At 40.8% G+C, this 21,974-nt stretch overlaps 1 protein-coding gene across 3 annotated transcripts; it reads right to left on the bottom strand.

Annotated features, from left to right (window-relative positions):
• Positions 1 to 853: 853 nt before the first annotated feature.
• LOC101157928 (RNA-binding motif, single-stranded-interacting protein 1) lies at positions 854 to 21,747 on the bottom strand. Of its 3 annotated transcripts, none has more exons than XM_023953357.1 (14): positions 21,394 to 21,747; positions 19,969 to 20,111; positions 16,998 to 17,056; positions 15,448 to 15,554; positions 14,514 to 14,671; positions 13,673 to 13,752; positions 13,467 to 13,567; positions 12,259 to 12,308; positions 10,168 to 10,258; positions 7,667 to 7,717; positions 6,962 to 7,063; positions 5,284 to 5,352; positions 4,941 to 5,016; positions 854 to 2,648 (listed from the first exon to the last, which is right to left on the bottom strand). In XM_023953357.1, exons 1-13 carry the CDS (start codon positions 21,436 to 21,438, stop codon positions 4,948 to 4,950), a joined length of 1,125 nt encoding a protein of 374 aa, XP_023809125.1. In that variant the 5' UTR covers positions 21,439 to 21,747; the 3' UTR covers positions 854 to 2,648; positions 4,941 to 4,947. The 3 variants fall into 3 exon arrangements, with proteins under 3 accessions (XP_023809125.1, XP_023809126.1, XP_023809127.1); XM_023953358.1 differs by having other exon boundaries at positions 14,514 to 14,674; positions 15,463 to 15,554; XM_023953359.1 differs by having other exon boundaries at positions 15,463 to 15,554.
• Between the last annotated feature and the right edge of the window lie 227 nt (positions 21,748 to 21,974).

Genomic DNA, 21,974 nt, shown 5'->3' with positions numbered 1-21,974 from the left:
ATGCAGTAGAATGTCATTAATGGAATTTGGCATGGTACCCGCCAAAATAAAACAAAGTATTTTTAAAACAAGAGAAACAGACTGGAGCACATGAATGGTACTTTTAAATCTATCTCTTCCGGCGTCAAAAAATTGCTCGTTTGTACACATTTTATGACGTGTTAATTACAATTCTTGTCTATTTTTAGAGTTACACATGCAACATTAAATTCCTACAAATCAACTTTTATTAGGATTTAATTGCAAATTATCTAATGTTAAAAACAAACTACACATTAGGTATCCTTTTTGTCAAATTCAAATTCCTATAAATGCAAAAGATGAGATATACTCCATTACTATAGTTTTAGAAAGCTATCCTTGAATACTTTTTGTACCAGTCCTGGTGTTTTGCTAATTTTATTTTGGTAAGCCTCTTCTAATTTTTATAACAAATTATGAAACTTTTACCACATTTCTTTTTAGTTTTTTGCAACTTTAGAAAACCTTTTCGAATTTTTATCACTTTTTCTGTTTTACCTCATATATTGTAAACAGAATAAAATATAAAAAAATGTATAATTTCTAGTGATTTGTGAAAATGATTTTAATGCATTTATCAGAAAATTTCTTCATGTTTTATGGGGTCAGTTTTGACCTGCATTGTGAAGCACTTTATGATAAATAATTCATAAACTCTTTATACTTATTATTTACTTATAACATTTACTTACTATATCTTCCTTTTTGCACACGGCTACAGATGCAAGAATTAAAAAAAAAATCACCAAATTTAAAAATTCATTGTTCGAGAAGCGTGTAGCTATATATAATTCAAGCAAAAACTATAAAAAATAAAAACAGGGCTCACATCTGAGAAAGAGAAGAGCAGTTTATTCAGTATTGTCTTTATTCCAATCTTTTCAAAGAAGAGAGCAAGGGAAGGATTGTTTGAAATCAGTAGAAAGTGACATGAGGAAATAATGAGTAACAACTTTACTTCTTTGTATTTTGCAGTTGGTCTGGTAACAAAGTGTTGGAATGGGGCAGCACACTCTGTCAAAGCCTGGCTGTGTTTTTTATTAAAGCTCAGCGTTTCCGTTTTTGATCAGAGAAAAGCACCATAGGTCCTGTGCTCTTCTCCTTCAACGCCGTGTAGAAGTTTTAAGAAAAAGGAGAAAGATAAAGAAAAGGAAAAGCTGGCTTTTCACTTTTGGTCTTTAGTGTGTATACTTTACAAGTCCTGTTTTATCTGATTCATTCTCCATGAAGTGAAACTTTGCTGTTCTCAGCATCTGGTTGCTTGTCTGATTTAATTTCAACTCATTCACATTTTGGTTTTTGACATGAATGCAGTTTGACTCGAGTGAATGACAGCATTTCTTATAGAGCTCAGAAAAAGAATGAGGTCTGCCAACAACAGAATAGCCTGAATTCATTTTTATCCAAGAAAAATCTACCAGTTTTACGAGAAATCCATACGTTTCCAAAGTGAAGCTTTGACATGTGAACATCAGCAAAGAAAAAAAAAGAAAAAAAAAAAAGAAGAAGCATCAAAACAGAAGCTATGACAAGTAAAATTAAATATCAGGAAGAAAAAAAAACATATTTTTTTGTCTTGTGTTTGCTTTTTAAGATCAGGGAGAGAGAAGCTGCTTGTGGGAGACAAAAGGGCAGAAGTCCTGTTCAGCCAGCTCCTGAGCATGGCTTCTGGCCTGCTTCGTCTGGTGTGGTGAGACGGGGCTTTACCTGCAAACCCCACAACACCGGCAGACTCCAGCAAAACCGTGAGGTAGATAACTGGTCAAAGTGACCACAAGAGAAAAGCAAACCCTCCTTGAAGATGCCTGTTCGCTGTAAAACTCGCAATTTCATAAAAGTTCAGAAAAATGGAAAGTAAAGAGAAATGGATTGGAAGATAAGGAATTACCTTTCTCTGAGTTTTGTCATGATTATTTTTTTCTATTCAGTATTGCCGTCAAACTCTCATTGTCTTTATTGCTACTAGAGGACTAGATAGCGAAACACTCCATGGAAATCCACATGATTCCACGCACACATTTTATCCGCTGATAGATGTAAGACACCTGATCAAGTCTGATGAAAAAACATGTTGGATCTCATGTAAGAAAGGCACAATTTCCAATAATATATTTAGTAATTTCCGAATGAAATGGTGATCGAGACAGGTTTTATGCGGGCTATTGCGGGACAAACTCAAAACGAAGTTATCCTAGAAACCTCAAACTTCAGTGCAAACAAGGTCTGCAAAGTTTTTCATTTACCATACATAAAAATAAAACATGGACACCTCATAAAAGGGTGGGGTAAGAGCAAAAAAAAAACCATGCATTTTATGTCACATCATACTTGGATGGGGAGGGGGGTGTTTGGTACAGACAGGGAAGGTCTGAAAAGTAGTTGAGAATTATGAAAAAAGAGAAAAAGAAGAGCAAGTTTCTTATCAAAATAAATTTACTTTTTTTTTTCTGAAGATGTTGGACTTTCTGCATCCATTTACACCATCTTCAGTTTCTGCAACAAATGTCGGAGCTGTGCAAAAAAAAAAAAAAAAAACTGGTGTTCTGGTCCAATCAGTGGCTGTGTTCCCTGTGATGTCATCGGTGGCCTCCCCACCATACGTCAGGTACACAGAGCAGAAATGTGGCCTAAAACGAATCAAAAAGATCACATTTTTATTAATAAAAAACACTTTTCCCTTTTAAAAATCAATGATTATATTACATTTAATAAAAAAACTAAATAATTTTGCTATTTTTTCCACTTTGGGACAATTAAAACTTTGAATCCCTGTTTTATTACCTACCAACAAAGCAGTTTCTGTATTTTTCTGTCATGTTTTTTACATTGTTTAGGCAGAGGTGCGACTTATACTCAGGTGCAACCTATATGCAATTAAAAAATAAATAAATAACAAGCACTAGAGGGCACTGTAGGTGCGTGTATTAGTATTTGCTAGTGACAGCAACGCAGAAGAAGTGTTGTTCAGTCTTACGCCCGGACTGGCAGAATTGTTCCAAAGTGCCACAGATGATGAAGAATATAACAGATTTAATGATTTAAAGCAGGGGTCGGGAACCTTTTTGGCCAAGAGAGCCATAAATGCCACATATTTTGAAATGTAATTTCGAAAGAGCCATACAATAATGTAGTGTCCCTTCCCCACACTGAGGCACGGAGACTTAACCTCTTTTAAAGTTCTTTATTCCGATTACTGCAGACCACAACAAACGCCGTTCAATTAATTCAGCAACTCCTGAATCTCTCCCGCCGAGACGAGAGCGCTTCTCCCAACTTTATATTCCCCTGCTCCCGCTGCAGCCCTCCCATTTCCCTTATTCGGCCCATAGCTGAACCCCATTGGTCCAAACTACCTAACAACCACCTGAGCGACAGAACTGAGAGCCAATCAGATCTCTGCTTGACGCGTTCAATGAACTCCAGAACTTTTAACGCTGCCCAACAGCCAAGTCCAACTCAGTCCGCGACAATTTGTTTAAAACTAAATATACAAATGAATGTGTGCATTTGATTTAATTTCAACATTTTTAAAGTACAATAAGTCTGTGGATTCTTTTTTAATAACATTGTTATTCTGTTGCTAATAAATGATGAGTATTTCTCGTGGTAGTTTTGCTGATGGTCTAGTCTGGTTGATACGTGGTGAGTTTCTGCTTCGTTCAGGCGTTGAGACTTTAAACGTCATCGTAGGTCTGAATGTTCTGTAGATGTGAGAAAGACTGCTCACATGCAGACGGGGAGCCAAACACACACTCACACGCTGCAGTGAGTGACGGGCATTGGGTTTTAGGTTTTTACAATCCCTGCGCGATTCACCTGCTGTCCCCACAACACCTCAGCCCCACCCTCTGCTTTCTCCCTCACACATCCTTTCCTCGCATCTGCGTGCTCTTTCTCAGAGACGGGAGGGCGCAGTTTTAGGCACGGCAATTCACAGGTTTCCGGCTGGTACAAACTCTGTGAAATAATAGATAATAGTAACTGATAGCGCTGGCGCAGATTTCTCTCTCTAAGCACTGCTACTACTGCGCGCCTCTGGCATCGCATCGCGTCCGAGAAGGACTGGTCTAATGAAAAAAAAAACTATAATTAAAGATTTGTCTGCGAGCCACATGTGACCATCAAAAGAGCCATATATGGCTCGCGAGCCATAGGTTCCCGACCCCTGATTTAAAGTAACATAAAGAGTTTAGTTGACTTGTGCTATGATTATTTGAACAATTGATCATACGTCGTGCTACTATACTCAATTCCTTCTGTTTCATGAAGCTAAATAAGCATCACTGCGTTACGGTAATAAAGCCTGGGCAGCAGTGGCTCAGGCACAGGTGGTTGAGCAGATCAGCCAAGGATCAAAAGGTTGGCGGTTCAAACCCGCTTCCCCCAAGTCAACTGTTGTTGTATCCTTGGGTAAGACACACTTGAGTAAAACACCTTCCCTGCCACTGGTGTGTGAATGTGCATGAATGTTCCTGGTGATGGTCAGAGGGGCTGTAGGCGCGTACTGGCAGCCACGCCTCTGTCTGTCTGCCCCAAGGCAGCTGTAGTTACATCAGTAGTTTACCATCACCAAGTATGAATAATGAGTGAATGATTAATGGACACACTGTAAGCAATTTGAGCATTTGGAAAGGCGCAGATAAATCCAATCCATTATTTTATATTTAGTTTATTATTATCTATTCTGCTATTATGATTGGTCTTTCAATATGAAATGTCTGTTCTTGTTCCCGTATTTTGTTAAATACATTTCTCCCAGAAGTATGACTTATATATGATGTTTTCTTCTTTATTATGCAATGTTTAGGCTGCTGTGACATATACTCCGGAGCGATTTATAGTCCGAAAAATACAGTATCAGTGCTAATCCCTTCATCACCATGTGGCACTAACTACGCACCAGTTGTGTCCGGCCGTACCTCTGTGTTACTTGCTGAGTTGACTATAAGGAGACGAGTTGTTGGAAGAATCCACTTGCTGTGGCGTGCCGTTTTCCTGCGAAGCAAAAACGGCATCTTTCATTTGGAGCCTGATAATAACCGTCCTCATCTCGTGCACACTGACATAATTAGTAGTCTGGCGAGATGAAAAACTTCAAAAACAACTCAAAGCCTGGTGAATGGAGGATGTTTGGACTGGCACGGGCTCTTGCAATTTTCAGTTGTAATGACTGCTTTTTACATGCACGGTGGGCAAATGGAGACCAGCTGGAATGTGGATGCACTGGAGGAACTGAATGAGATGAAGGTGCAGGGAACTTACAGGTGCTGCCTGCATGGGAGGATAGTGAGGCATGTAAGCTCCTTGAACACCAGGGCTGGCAGCAATGTACTGTAGGGTTAGAAAACATGCATCACAGCGCAGATGATTTAAAGGTCGACTGAGCTTTATTCATACACGAGCAATGTCTATGCACAGCTGCCTTTCTGTTGCCTGAGTTTTATTAAGATTTAAATGCTAATATAAAATATTAACATAAACTTTAACACACAGTTTTGCACTGCAAACATCTTTTGGAGCTAAATCCGTTCATTTTGTCTTTGGGCCAAAGGCAGGCTACTTGACATACAGACATGCAGCCAAAAAACTGACTCCAAAGGACAATTTCACAGTAAAGGCAAACATTACAAAATCTTTTTTTTAAGAAGGAAGCCATAAAAAATGTTGTGCACAGGGCAACGTATCTCTTTGCCGTAAAGTGGCACCATGCCACCATGCAGCCAAAGCTTAGAAGATCAACCATTACAGTCACATTTTGTGTAAATAAATGAATTCATGAAACACTTGAAAAATTCTTCTTGTTTCCTTAAGGTCCCACTCCGACCATCTTTTGATTTATTTTAAAAGTATTGCCAGATTATATTGATGACATCCTAGGCTAAATCAATAAGTCGTTTTCTAGGACATAGTTTCTGCAGAGCGACAGTAGTTCAAAAGAAATTTGCCTCCAAGTTGTGGACATTATTATAGGCGCAGAGCTTCCCTTCCCCATTGCAGAGCAGGGCGGAGCTGGGAGCTTGTGGCCTGCCAAGCATATTTTCTACGTGACAAATACGATCTTTTTCAAACTGCACTTCATCGTCTGCTCCAGATTCACAAAGATTTGAATAGAGAAATACTCTGAAACACAATTTTAAACTTAATTGTCTTTATATTTGTCCTCCATTACCATAAAAATGCATCAAGAACACGATAAAAACATTATTATCTTCGCAGTGGGTCTTTAAGGACCAAACTTTTGTGGAATAAGTACAGTTTATTAGAAACAGGTGAAACTTCCATTCACAGCTCTGAGATTCATCTCCACTGCTTTTATTTTTGTCAGGAGCCGGAGCCAGGGCGGGTTTGGTGGGTGTTTTCTCACTTCCGGTTTTGGGCTTTTATTTTGTTACTTCCTTTCAGGGCTCACTGTTTCACTAGGTAACTTCACCAGTCATCACCGGCACCTGTCTGCTCACCTGTTTGTCATTCCCATTTGTGTATTTAAACCCTGGTCTGTTTGTTTCTTGTCACTGGGTCGTTTTGTAAGTTCGCTTCAGTCATTTCAAGTACTATTGTGATTAAACCTTGTTTGCTTTTGAAGCTCTTTTCGCTGTCCTGCATTTGTGTCCCGACTCAACCTTGACAATTTTTGCATGTTCAATAGTTTCTTCCGCTGAGAGGGAAGGTGGTTTGTTTGTATTTATGCGGCCACGGCACAGACTACGTCCTGCTTGGCTACAGGCAGCATTAAAACGGATGGACAGATTTCAGAAAACTGTAGTATTCAGGCATTTTAGTGAGGATCTTACTTAACAATCAGTTTACAAAATCAGTAAAAGCATCCAATAAACAAATTATTTTTAAAGTCAATTCTTTTATATCCTTAACATGTAACATTCAGCCTTATTTTATTTTTGGCCGTTTTACTATGTGTAGGTGGATATCCCATAATACTCACCGCTGCAGTGTTTCCCAGTGCCAGCTGTCCCATCTGCTGAGTAATCATGGCTGTTGGGTGCAGTGACATGGAGGGATCCACAGAGGGCGACATCACAGCAGCCTGTGAAACACGCCTCCATGTTAACCTCATGAAACTATTTCCACAAACATATCAATCCGATCAAACTACGCTTCAGATTATAATCCCAGTGACAGCAACAACCAAAAACGATGACAGATTAAAGGCTCAGCACAGACCAAAATGTCTGAAGAGTGAATGTAAAAACAAAAAAGTACAATTTTGTCGTAAAAGGTTTTAAATGAAAGACACTTCCAGCTCATGTAGACTTGCAAATTATTCCTTCACACACAAATGCCTTCAGGGAATGAACCATTTCCCAGCAAAAAAAAAAAGAAAAAACGCGGGGGAGGGGTAGATCAGTGGAGACACTTGATCAGTGGAAACCATCTGTTGGAAAAGTCAAAGAGTCACAAGACGGTCTCTGCTTCAGGCATTTCCTGCTAAATCCATGGAGAGGCAGGAGAGGAGTGGTGGATAAATGTCTCTTTTTAGCTCTTCTCTGGACGTAAAATGCCGGTTTTGCTTCCACTGTGCGTTTGGGGAACCTTTGCCATCGAGCTGAATGGGTCTGAACAATGGCTTTGGCGTTACACCTACTACCCTGGGCACAGAATGAAAAGCGGAGTGGAGTTTATTCCTTACCGGGTGCTGCATGATGTACGGCTGATGTGCCATCCAAGAATGGCTCTGCACCTGGGGAGGGCAGCACGGCAGACTGATTAACTGTCACACATTAGATACAGCAGTAAGCAGAGATGGAGAAAAAATGTCTGAATAACCAGATGGGGTTGTTTTCACACCAGGAGAGTTCAACATCTGTTCTGACTTTTTGAACAGGAAATGAATAGGGGTGCAAATTAAACCTGCCAGCGTGAATGACCACTTAACAGAAAAACAACTATGTGGCCTTTAATGTAAACATGTTATGTCCACGTCACATTCATTTGATCATATTTTCATATATGGTCTCATGGAAGGTCTTAGACAGAAGCCGCTGCATCTTAATGGAGTGTTTCAAGTTCTCAAGTTCCTTTGAGGCTTGTGTGACCACCTTAAGGGGCATCGTGAAAATGGAACGTACCATTGTTGTGCAGGTTGTAAGTGTATCGTGAAGTATTTCACGATACACCTTTGACATATGGGTGACGCTGTCGTATGGTGCCCTTAAACTATACTCTAGTCATCAATAAGGTCTACTAGCTCCCTACTGACCATGTGCAATTGCTGCACCAATGGGGTGGACACGCAAGTGCCTGTGGGACTTTTGTGTACACACAAACTACACTATGGTTGTCTAATTTCTTCATTTCTAAAGGAACATTCACACCGCCCATGGCAACACACATTCAAGCCTCGTTAAAAACTCTCGCATTCACACATCGCGTTTCTACGACCTTTTTCAGGCTCTACGTACTAAATGCGCCGCCATTGAACACGTGTTGAGAGATAAACCAGGTTGAATTTTGACCAATCAGGGACTCGGAATTGGTAGTGAGGTATAGATAGTAGAAGAAATTAATAATTGCAGTTTGTGCCCGCCCCCAATTATATGACACTAAGTGTTTCATATATTGGAATTGAGCTGGGAAAGAAAAAAGTCTCTAGCAAGATTCTTGGGATTTGCAGCACATCGACATTTTGTACCAAGCCTCTTCCAACTATAGGTGGCAGACATGCGCTTGTACGGGGTAGCGACAGTCCAGTGTGAACGCCATATGCTACACGTGTTTAAGAACACGGTTTTAGCACAATCTTAAACGCACATCACATGCCCATTATGAATGTAGCTTCAAAGTCAGCCTGCACGCATTTATCGGTTGATTAGCACTAACGGGTCCCTTGTGCGGTACGCAAGGTTTGCTGGTTTGAAAAATTGGATAATCAATATGACGTGCCTGCATCTCACCTACATTTAAGCTTTGGCTAAAACCTGCAAGATCCATCTCTTTATACACTCATTATTTTTCCCTCTGTGACCTCATCTGTTGGTCTGCCACAGTCCATGTCGGAGTAATGTCTCTCCCCCCCTTCGGTTGCTCTCACACGTGTGTGCTATAACTCCAGAGAAGAGCCAGAGCACATTTTGAAATAAAAAAAGTGACCCCCGTCAATCAAAGTTTCATGCAGGATTTTTTACAACCTCATATAAATTCTGGAATTCATTCCTGCCCTCTGTGCTGCTTCTTAACCTGTTTGATCGGTCTGTAAAAACTCTGCTTCTGTCACATTCCAATGATTTTCACCACAGGTTTGGTCACTTGCTGCCACGTGAACGGATCCAGTCCTGCTGTCTAAAACCACATTTGGGTTTTTTGGAAGGTTGGGGGGGGGGGTATCTTACAAGTCTTTCCTGAGTGTGTTCCTATATTTTTGTTTTGTTTATATAACCACATGAGGCTATGAGCTGATTCTACAACCCCCCAGGGAAATTAAAGCAGACAACAGGTGTCATGGCAGCACTGGGGAAAATGCAGCTTCTGTGGAGACAAATAGAACACTGCAATAACGAAAAAAAAAAAACGCTGGTTCATCTACTGGAAATGGCGGAGAGGTGTTCTGCTGGTACAAAAGTGTCTATCACACACACAAAAAATGGATTCCTTCATTCTCATAGTTTGGGAGTATTGGAGGAAAGTCACAAGCCTCATCTGGATTTTGCGGTTGGCATCCGGTGACGGACCATTAATGAAAACCTCACCAACGTAACTATTCCAAATTCATCTGGACTCTGACTCGCGCTCCACGGAAAGAATGATTCACACCCGTGAACTTTTAAGCACCAGTAAGCACAACCCCTCGCACACACACACACACATATGCAGGACTTGTCCTGCTGAAGTGACAACTTTTCTCCCAGAATTCCCAATCACACCCTTTCAATGTCAGACTGCATTATGTCAGACTAGTCATGCCGAAAAATGTATATGATAATCCACTGACACCTGGAGCTACAGAACCACTTAATACTTTATATCGATGGCACCTGTACAACCTACACAAAAACTAAAAATACACGTAACTGCACACATAGACATTATAACCACAAATATGTATAAAGTGGCAGAGAGATGCTGAGGTATAGAATATTTAAACCCTCTGGTATGACATGATTTTTCTACCGATGGTAGTGAAAGAGACAGTACCTGGTATGTAGAGACTGGAGACATGTAGGGAGTTATTGCAGGCTGAACAGTCATTATCCTATTAGTCACTGGGTATGAAGGGGAATAGTACCTAGGAAGCAAAGATTGTAACAATATTACTAAAGAAATATGAAGGTAATGGTACCAAAAAGCCTGCTGCACAAACTTTCTCATCTTTAAATAAGATCAAGACAGTTTTTACTCAAGGGATGCCCCAATTCTTGGTTTAAAACTGAACCATGCGATACACCATTGAACCAAATTGTATCCCTATTGCATACGTTTCCATAGAAACACACGTTTTGTACTAAATTTGATATATGTAATATTGTTTTATGACATTACACCAGACTTAGTAAAGCCTAACTGAGAGGTTTTTCTTTATCGTTATTTGTTTATTAGCAAATCAAAAAAGATTTTTCTGTTTTTTTTTGGGTTTGTTTTTTAATACACAAATCATATATAGAACCAAAAGAAAACTGGGACCCGAAAATCGAGGTTTGAGATAAATTGTGGAGGAAGTGAATCATTGCCTCCTTACTTTATTAAAAAGTAGATAAGGAGACCTTGAACAATCCAGATAACATTAGACAGAAGTTTCTAATGGAGTAGAACCATCTAAATTCAACTGCTGATTTAATGTATTTATTCTAGAAATTTGGATACAGAACTTTTATAAGTGGTTGGATGCCATCAAGCAACAACACAACAGAAATTAATTAAATTCTTCTGATCTATTGTAAAAGTGTTTCCAGTAGTTGTCTAATTCTGATTATTGCATTTTTAGCCAAAATCAAAAAAACGGAGTGGTTTTCTAAGACATAGTTTCTGCAGTAGTTTATTAGAAATTCGCTTGTGGGCGGGACTGTTGGTGTGAAGTAAACCTGCTCTTACTTCCCATCATCCCTTTGTTTACACATTCTACCGCTAGCTTACAGCCCCTCACACCCCCAAACTAACATTACCGGTGCAACAAAAAGGACAAGCAATATTGGAGTTCTACAGCCATTTAGTTTTGATCCAGATGTCAGCTCAGACGAGGACAACAAAGACGTACATGGATCCATTTGTCTGTGTCAAGTGGATGCATCAGAATTGAGCAGAGCAGGGAGCTTGTGGCTTGCCTTTGTAGGTCCTATGTCACACCTACAATATTTTTCAAATGGACATTTTTCCTTTACTCTGGATTCACAACGATGTAAATAAAGAATTAATGCGATTCTAAGCTTAATCTTCTTTATATATGTTCTCAATCATCATGAAAATGCTTTAGAAACATGTCAAAAACACCAAAAACGTTATTTTCATTGGAGTGGGTCTTTAAATTCAGTTATACTGTAGTTTTGTTGTCCTTGAGGGGAATATCCACAAAAGAAAATGCTCCAAAAAAGGTGCATCCACATCTCAGCTCACCAATGAATCCGGGCTTTTTTCTAGCAGCTTTTTAGATGAATAAATGCTTGTTTTTTATGAGTCAACGTGGAGTGGAGCATTAAAAATGATTATGTGCTTGACAGGACAACATGGGAAAAATGACTTCTCCTCAAGCTGAACATGACGGCTGTCTGGACTTTTAAAACAGACTGAACTAACTTTCCTCAAATCAATCTCAAGAGAAAAAAATAGTGAAGAAACAATGAAGTTCATGTTCAGGAAAGGGCATTCCAGTTCCACTCCACTAAATTACATTAAAGCCGGATTGGACAGGAACCCCCTTAATGCCTCTTGCTTACTTTTTCTGTTAAGTATGCTGAAAAGGACTCCTGTTCTGCACTAGTGCTATATAAATATACTAAACTGGGCTGAATGTCCTGACTGTAATAAAAGGATGAGAACAAGAACAAACACAGGCAAAGCCACCAGAATCTCAGCGTTGCAGCTGTTCAATACAAAGGAAAGAGGGAAATTCCTTTGACCTGCTTTGCAGGTGCTAATTTAAATGAATTTAATTAGCTGTGGTTTGGTGTAAGCAGGTGGGTCACCCACAGATTTGCAGGACCCAATCATTTTTCTCCTCCTATTACATTTTAGGATTTGTTCAACTTGTGATCCTAAAAGGAAAGTAATTCACGAGAGAAGACACACACTCACCCGTTCTGTATCGCTGCTGAGGAGGGGTCATAGGTGAGAGTCATCGCACCCTAGTTAAAAAAAATAACAGACCATACTGTAAGTAATATAAAAAGAGGAATTGTTGAACACCCTGACTCATTCCTGGAAGGTGCAGGACCCTGTTCCTGATTCTGTTCCTAGCTGATCTAAGCAGATTCTCTCTTTGCAGCTGAGGGATGCTTAGCATGGAGGCCCCCGTGATGCCATCTATGTTTACAACACAATGTTCTCCATGGCTGCACTCTGCTGTGGTGGTTAGCACCGCTGCCTCCCAGCAAGTAGGCCCCAGCTGGCTCCTGTCTGAGTGGAGTTTGCATGTTCTTTATGTGTGGGGTTTCTCCTACAATCCAAAGCCATGCTTCACGGGTTGATCTGTGACGTGAAATCTTCCCCTCAGAGGAAGTGAGTGTGTGGCCCTGGGACGGACTGGCCTTCACCTTGAAGTAGCTGGAATAGGCTCCAGAGACCCCCGTGGGAATAAAAGATGATGGCTTTCATCCTGCTGGCCTCATTGAGCGAAGCTGAAACAGTTCAAACTGGAGAGGAAAGCTGTTTCGCGTTTGAGGTCACATCTGGAGACTGGAAATAGAGGGCGGGGCCCTCTCTGGATGGGGATTGAGACGGCCCCCCCAGCTGGAGCAGTTCAAGTATCTTGCACTTTTAGTCACACGTGAGGGAAAGAATTGATAAACAATTCTTAGTCTGGAGTTATGCGAGCTTTCTTTTGTGGTGAACAGACAGAGCTGACTGAGAAGATGAAGCTCTCATCTTCTCCTATCCTCACCCTCACGACAGAAAGCTGTGGATTATGAACGAGAGAGTGAGACATGGTCATCCAGGAGAGACTCTGGATGGAGCGGCTGAGTAGACAAACTCACGGGGGCGGTTAGGAAGTCTAGTTGCACGCCTACCTGACACCTTCATGTCGAGGTGTTAGAGGGACGTCAAACAGGGAGGGCTCCTGGCAGATCCAGGACACATCAGAGAGAATATAGATTTATCCATCTCTCAGACAGCCAGAAAACCAGCTCTAAATCTAAAAGTATATGATCCTCGCTTTCAAACGATATTGATTCCTCTGTTTCTTTTTGCGTTTTTCCAATCTGTTTCTTTGTCTAAACAGACATTTCTGACACCTTCACACAGAGTGGTTCCAGGTTATAGGAGGTCAGTGAGTGTGTACATACTAATCTGAGGTCCCCCGTCTGGGCACTGGGAGTAATTCCACTGTGACCGTGCTTCTTTCTTTGACTGTCAGCAAACTTGCACAGCAGAGGTTGAGACGGGGCTGTGAAGAAACGATGAGACCGATCTGAACCCTGTTAATCAACATTTAATTTCTGCTGCGTGGACCGTTAGGACGGCGAGGAAACACCAGGAAACGCCGTCTTACCCAGACTTCCAGAGGCTAACTTGAGAAACTTCCCGTTGAAGTGGGAAATGACTCCGTTACACTGTTCCGTTGTGTCCATTCTGACAGAGGAAAAGCATAAAAGATTTTCTCAGACAAATTCTACTGCTATCCAAAACAAAACACTAAAATGGATGATAATGTCATTGTATATTGGGTTGCTTTAACTTGGGTACTTGTTTTACAAATAGAGGCATTTTAAGGGAAGCTTTAATTAAAAAAACAAACACATTTTAAACATGTTCCTGTTTCTTTTCTGTTCCTCTTTAAGCTAAATTTGCCATCACTTGTGTGATAGTTGATTTCGGCACCACCTTAAGTTTAAGGAAGGAAAACCCAGGCAGTCCCTATTAATAATATTGCTGAAACTAGGAGAAAGCAAAAAGAAATATTTAACTCTTGAACCTCCAACTAATTCCGCCTTTTCTTCTGAATACTTTCTTGAGCAAATAGGTGATGTGTTGTGAAACTATTTCTAAGAAAAAGTTGTGTTTTATTTAAAAAAGCTTGGTCCCAACACCGGAACCAGCAGGAACAAAATGACATCAGAGATTTAGTTCATTAACATTTAAGTAAATTCAGCTGCATAAACTGCGTTCAGAATACTGAACTTCTGTGTTATGGTACATGGAATCAAAGACTCGGTGAATTTCCTCTCGCTTTCCACAAAATCGAACCGTTTAGGAAGTGAGTGCGCTTAAAAAGTGCCATTGCTGAGTCTTTGATAACAGGCGAGCATCTTATAGATTCAGCTTTGCTGTGCAACTACTGGAAAGGTGTTTTTGTGGGGGCTAAATGCTGTATTTTTTTTGTTGTGACGCACCTGGCGAAGCCCACGCCTCTGCTGTTCCCGCTGTAGTCTCTGAGGATTCGAGTGGAGACGACCTGACCGAAGGGCTGCAGCATTTTCTCCAGCTCCTTTTCATCCACAGACAGAGGCAAATTGGAAATGTAAAGATTTGTGGGGTCCTGCTCCTGTTGCTGCTTGCAGAAAAAAAAAAGGGGGGGAAAGCGTGTGTTTAATGCAATGGGAGCATGACAAAAATGCATTCAAACAAACACATTTTTTCTCAGCACAAAATTGCCTTTCGGGTGGAGGAGCATTTGGTTAAGCAAACATTTTGCAGCCTTCCTGCACACTCACACACTGAAAACACACTGTGCCTGCCCTCAGCGGCGAGCAGATCAGTGCCTCTACGGGCTTTCCCTGGAAACAGCAGGAGAGCCGCGTAGCCATAGCAACCAAACACACAAACTGTGTTCTGACATGTTTTTCTTTTTTTTTCAAATAGAGCCGCCTCTCACAAGTTCCCAGAGAGCGACAACTCATCAATGAACTCTCAGCAAACAGATGCAGAGCAGAAAGAAATCTGCAGAGAATCGCATGCAGAAGGATCCTGCTGGTCTCCTGAAGCTGCCTCTAATGTGCCTCCCTTTCCTTTTTGCTGTTTGTGGAAGCTCTTAAACCAGAGTTGTCTGTAACTGAACGTAACAACCGGCAGCAGGACGTGCATGAGCCGCCTCTGCCGGAGTGTCTCAGCGACAGACAGGTTATTTGGCAGAGACAGTCGACATCTGGTTTCTACTGTGAAAGTAAATGGGGTCACAGGAGGAACAGCTTGTCAGCTGAGGACATGTGACCAGTCGAATGTCATTTCCCCCAACCAACATACTGCGCAAGTCCACAGAGAAGCTCAAAAGCATGAAACATTTGCACACACACACACACACAAACACAGAGACAAAAGGTGGCGCACCTGTGACAAACTCACCTTGGCCATCTGAGCCTGAATGCCGCTGGTTTTGAGAGCATGCACGGCCTTTAAAGCAGCAGCTGGGCTGTCGAAATCCACAAAGCCGTAACCTAGTGATGGTGGAGTCACACTTAGATTAGACTATATGAAATTAAACAAGCAGAAATGTTCAGTATTGTGATTTTTACTGTTGACTCAATAGAATGTGCATATTCTTCATCAGATATTTTTCAACAAACCCATCAGTGAAGCTTTTCATTTTTATTTTTTACACCAAGAAAGGCTTAAAAACCAAAAAAAATGCCAAATCTGGTGTTTAACACTGCGCTGAACACAGATGCTTCCTTTCATAAATGATTCTCTGTTTTATTGTCAGTTCACATAGTTGAATTTTTTGTATTTGCAGATCGTTGCATTAAATGCTTCTATTTTGCTTTTAACCACATGCAGCGAGGGAGGAACACGTTGGGATAAAACGTGGGGTTTTGCATCCCTGCAAAGCCACACTCCAATATTACTCACCATTTCCGTTGCACTGCTAATGTTAAGCCGGGTGTATGAGGGGCTGTAAGCTAGGGGGGAAGAGCATGTTGAGAGATGGATGATGGGAAGTGGGAATGTTTATTCTGTGGCGACAGTTACGCCCACAACTCAGAGGTGAATTTCTAATAATGTACTGCTGCTCTGCAGAAACTATGTCTTAGAAAACAACACCGTTTTTTTCGCAAAAAAACCCAAACAAACTATCTTTTTATAGCATTAAGCATTTTTTTTTTCAGTTTTAGGCCCAGGATTATTGGTTCCTAAATAATAAATTAACATTTCTTCATTTCCTTCAAAATCTAACAAGTTTCAAGTATATTTTTAGAGTTAAGACGAATATTTTTGTTCCTACTCAAACAATTATCAAAGCTTTAAACGAAGAAGCCTTTTCTTTTTTTAGTAACACAGCAGACTAAATACAATAAATTATAAATTTAGTCCAACGACAGCAAAGTTTTTAAAGACAAATGTTTTTCTGGTCATATCTGTTTCAGTAAGATAAATAGCATTTGACCTGTCTGAGCGTAGGGTGACTGAATGGTTTCTTATAATCCAGGCAGTTAGGCGTTTTAAAAAAAAATTAATTTCCATAAGGAGTGAAAATCTGTGGAGCCTCTATAAACCTGCCCGCTTTGGGTAATCCATCATAATCGGCTTTTGTTTTTATCAAACTTCTGCTACCGTGAATGCTAAATGCAGCAAAGATTTTGTAAATCAATCCGCTGCGACGTGGAGCCAAAAAAGAAAAAGAAAAAGGAGGCAGACATGTTGACTGTGTTCAGGGTGATGGATTATCAACTTGAGCGAGTAAAGAGTCGCCGCAAATTGATTTCCAAATGACGGAAAAACATAAAAAAAAACACATGCTGCTTGAAAGTTGCCTATATTTACCATAGTGTGTTTTCAAAGAATAATTTACACCTTTATTCAAGTTTATTTTCTTTTTTAGGATTTAAAGGTAAAGATTAAAACAAAGACAGCTTGTAATCTGGGTAAATGGTGGTTCTGACCTTTACACTTGTTGGTCGTTTTATCCAGGATCGCCTTTGCAGACTGGATCTTTCCATATCTGGTGAACAAAAATGTACAAATTAGAGATTTTTTTAATGAATTCATGACTGTTAAATATCTTTAATAGAGTCAAAAATCAAATTTATCATAACTATGAGGTGAAAAAATGACTGAACAAGCAAAAGTTTGGATGGAAACAAGCAAAAACCCTCATCTTTGTTGAGATTGGTACTTTCTGCCCTTTAGGTTTGCAACCGATACGAGTGAAGTTTCAATATTTCCGGCTTTGCTTTATCTCTTGCTGTACAGTCACGCTGATACAAACTGTGTGCTGCATTACAGGCACAGAACATACAGACCGAATGCTTGGCTTACATCACCATTCTGTTGCTATGAAAAGCTCTTTCATTTCTGCTTTGTGCTGGCAAACACCATCGGGGGACAGGAACAAAACACAGGCGGACAGGACACAAACAGCTGCTGCTGCTGCTTACATGGGCCTGTCCTTATTCTGCTTAGGAGTCCATACATTTGACAGAACTCCACAGCTATACGACCCTACAGCTCCTATTTGACTATAGAACTGTTGTTGTGGTCACCATGGCCTAATGACTTATTTTAATTTAATACAAAGCTGTGCGGTTTCCCCTTTATGTATGTGCACAGGTCTACATTAAACCCCAAAAACAGGATATTTATTTTCAATTCTAACAGATGTTTTTACACTTAACACCACAAAATCTTTACTTCCTTTCACTTGGATTTATACCTTCAATTTAAATGTTGTCTGTTAACAAGCATTAACCAAATATCTTAATTTTTAATGCGTTCAAGCTCAAAGTAGTTGCAGAACTTGGCGTGAAAAACCATAGCACATTTTATTTAATATGTATATATATAGAGTTGGGAGTTAATAGTGAGTGCTTTTGGAATTGATGTTCTTACTGTCAAATTATTTTAAAGAACTGAAAGTGACCATTGAGCTGTCTGAACAGACAGCAAAGCTTAGAAATACTGTAAGAGCTCAACTCATATATGGAAGAACATTTCCATTTATAGAAATCACTTGTTTACAAGACGAAAATCTAAAAATATTCTGGTTGTTGTCCTTTTTCTTTATACAAAAATAAGGAAACATCTTTGACGTTTTTATCTGATCTTTATCTGCAGCGGTTGGTGACCGATTGCATTTGCAAGAGTTTTTTTTTTCAAAACGTCTGGGTTCTCAGTGTTCCTCCTGTCCATTGAACGGCCCTGCTGTGAAATTCTGAACGTTCTAGACACTGAAAGAACTATATTTCTCCAAACAGTCATAAAGTAACTGCAGGTGTCAGTAACTCATCTCAAAGTCTTCTTAATTTAGTCTCATAAGCCAAAGAGTGCGAGAATTTTGAGAACTTGTTTAAGGTTGTTGACATGAATTAAATTATGGATTTTCACACACAGGTTGGGAGGGACTTTCCACTGATATTTGCATCTGAATCAAAATCTTAACTTCCTCCAACGGTTTGTGCAGAATTGCACCAAATAAAATCCTGATTCTGGGTGACACCATTGACTGTATAAGAGAACTGGACTGAGTGTGATGTCACCCATAGAAAATGACTTGCTTCTGGCTCCAATGAATTTAAGTGGATTCAGTTCATTTGTTTGCGACACGGACACTGCAATGTTGGAGGCAGATGTCATCAGTAAGCAGCGATTGGTCCATAGTCAGTCTGAGTCATTGTTTCTATGGCAATGACTTTCGCCAATCAAGTGTGAGCTTGTCAGAAGCATTGACTGGACTGAGTGAGTTTGATGACACCCATAGAAAATGGCTTACTTCTGGCTCCAACAAAATGAAGTCAATTCAGTCACTTATTCTTTTTTTAAATATAATCGCCGTTGTGTTGGAGACAAGACTTTGTCAGTAAGCTGTGACTGGTCTGAGTCGGTCTTAGTCAGCATTTTTGTGCAACCAACCAGACTAACCAATCAGGAGTGAGCTTGGTGAAAGTCCAAAGCATCACCACTCGAGAGAAGCTGTCAATCAAACATTTCAAATGTTCTACATGATGAGACAAAATCCTTTTATAGAGACGTCTGAATTGTCTGTCTATAACTTGAATAACATAAAAAAATTTTGGGATTGGTAAGAATGTGTGAAAAAAAGTAGCAGAGCAAATATGTTTATTCTGACAAATAGAAACTGTGTAACAGCTGATTTATTCTCTATAGGAGTCTATGGGATTTTGGCTTCTTGGAAACAGCAGGTACTTCCTGTTTTGTACATTAGGGGGGGAGGGGTCACTCAGTCCAGTTCTCATACAGTCAAGGATTGACACCTGCAGACAATGTCCACTTTTCCATTAATTTGTGGTCCAAACTAGTCTAGAGTTGTCACGACAGTCGTGTTCATAATCACGCTCTACACGAATAGGGATATAACGTATCCAACTGTATCCTTCCGTTGGTTTCAGTGGTGTTAGTACATGATCACGATGTGACAGACATTCCAGACCTTCTATCAGTTTCTGATGTCTTTCTTTTAGGCGAGGTAGTTCTAGGAACCAGGAATTAAGTCATCAGTACATACTGTACCCGAGGCTGAAGGCAAACCAGCACAACAGACTTAACCTCTGTTTCACCACTCTTGTGGTTCGTTTTCATCGAACACATTACATATTTACAGGAGACGCGTGTTGGTTTGGAGAAGAATGCTGAAAACTGAAGAAATCCAACCAATGTTTTGCAAAAGAACTCACTGTTCTATTAAGAGTTTGACAGTAGTGGTAAATCTTGTTTTAGCAAAATAAATATGTGTTTTCGGAAATTAAAGCCCTAGGAATACCATTTGTACCTTTTGATCGCCTGTATTTAAACTAATCGAATCAGAATGGATATTTGTTTTTGCATGCACCAAAAAATGTCAACATGGTGGTGTGAAAATAAGGAATTTGTTTTTTTTTTTTTTTGGTGTGAACTCACTGGTGGCAGAGTTTAACCAGATCCAGGTCTGTAGTAGCAGGAGGCAGGCCGCGAATGTACAGGTTGGTTTTGCTGAGCTGTTCCAGGCCTGTGCTGCTGCTGTTGCTGCTGCTGCTCGGACTGGACGGAGTCATGGGGTAGGACTGCACACAGGAAACCCTCTGTTAGGAGGTCTGCAGGACCTACGTAATCTGATTTAAACCCGGGGTCAACACTGATCACAAGAGCATCTTGTCTGTGTGAGACGGGAAAAACAGAAACCCAGAAGAGGAACAATCCGACTTTGCAGTTTCATGCAACATTAAAGGACAAGCTCAGCACTGCTCATTGATGATCCACAGCGGAGCCAATTATCTTGTGGGACACCCTTTGGAAAACAATGGGGTTCAACGGTGGTAGAGCCATTTCTGCTGCAACACAAGCTGTCCAGAACTTATGTTAGGAAACCATACATCCACTTGTGCCAACGATTTTGTAAAACCTCGACATCCGTATTCTGTAGCCCGGCGGGAATGACCACAGCGGAAAAAAATGCATTCAAGTACAGTGTGGTGTTATGAATCACAGTGTGATTAAATCGGCGTTCCCGTCCTACGTCCTATGGCGCTAATCAGAATCTTACACTTTTTTTCCCATTTTCCCATTCCCATTCTCATGAGCCATGCTATACCACATTGGCCTGCAAAGCATTCCCCTTCCCTTACTCATTCATTAAAATCGCTCGCAGCCACTCAGAAGCCTCTCCAGATTAGATCAAAGGCAAAGCATGGCAGAATTGCACCATCTGTCCATAACCAAAGGACAATCCATTTCAGGAGCCAAAGATATGCATCTGTGACCTGTTAAAATTGAAGAGAAAAAAAACAATACAGCTTGTACTTTAGGAGCATGTGATGATTCACATTTCTTTAGGATGATTGCTCCATTTATGTAGCTGATTATCACTGCATGGTTTGGAGTGACTAAACACATTGTACAACCATGCAAAAGCCCTGACCCCACTCCTTCCAGCCTCCATCCTCAGATGTTAACAATAAATCCTGTCTCGTCTGGATTCAAAGGTGTGATGGAGGAGCGGCCTTCAGTTACCTGAGAGGTCAGGTGAGGAGGAAGGCACATTACAGGGCAGGCGCGCGCGTTAACCTGCATCGTTAGCATCGTGCTCAGTCTGACCGGGCAGCTGTGGCTGAGCAAACAAGGTTATTACACTGTAAGTACCGCTTGTTCAGCTCCACATCCGGCCATCCTCTGCTCCACCTGGGCTTTGAAGTGCACGCAGATTCACATTCATTGGGTTTATGTTTAAAGGTAATGATAGATCCGGCATCTGACGTCCACGGATGGCTGTCCAATGTCATCAAGCTGCTAACGTGGGCTAAATTTTCCTTAAAGGTGGATAAACACACAAAAATATTTGTGTCTTACCTGTTTACGGCCGGCTGTTTTCAGCGGGTTGTTTGCAAAGATCATCCTGGAGGTTACAGATGTATTCTACCTCCCTCCCCTCCTCCCTCCAACCTCCAAAAAAAAAAAGGAAAATGCGATGCGAGCCTCAACTAGAGACGGAAATCGCGCGTTGAGATCGGCTCGTAAAATAGCCAGCGCTTTATAACAGCCGCATTATTCTGCTCGGCCTGGTTCAGGACAGAAATTAGCCTCGGATCTTTGTGGTTGTACTGACACATCTATAATACAGTCAGAAGCACGCCAGGCGACGGACCAACCCTCTGGTCCGGTTCATTGATCTACGACGTCCTGCTGCAGACCGCTCGCCGGTCCCACCTACTACAGACCGAACCAACTCTGCTTCTGCGGGGTGTCCCGCTTCGGCCGAACCGCGTGACCGCTGCATGGAACCTCCATGTTTCGCTTTGTTTTGTAAAATACTGCTCTAAAAGATGCTTTTAACCGAATTAGAAACTATTTGTATATAACTACTTTAGGTTTTACCAAATATTGGACCTAACAGCCATTTAAGTGGAACCCTCCCCGCTTTTTGAGTTAAT

Source organism: Oryzias latipes, chromosome 3 (genome assembly GCF_002234675.1).
Source record: "Oryzias latipes chromosome 3, ASM223467v1".
Lineage (NCBI taxonomy): Eukaryota > Metazoa > Chordata > Actinopteri > Beloniformes > Adrianichthyidae > Oryzias > Oryzias latipes.
Note: the sequence above shows the minus strand (reverse complement) of the source record. Positions and strands in the feature narration are given on the sequence as shown.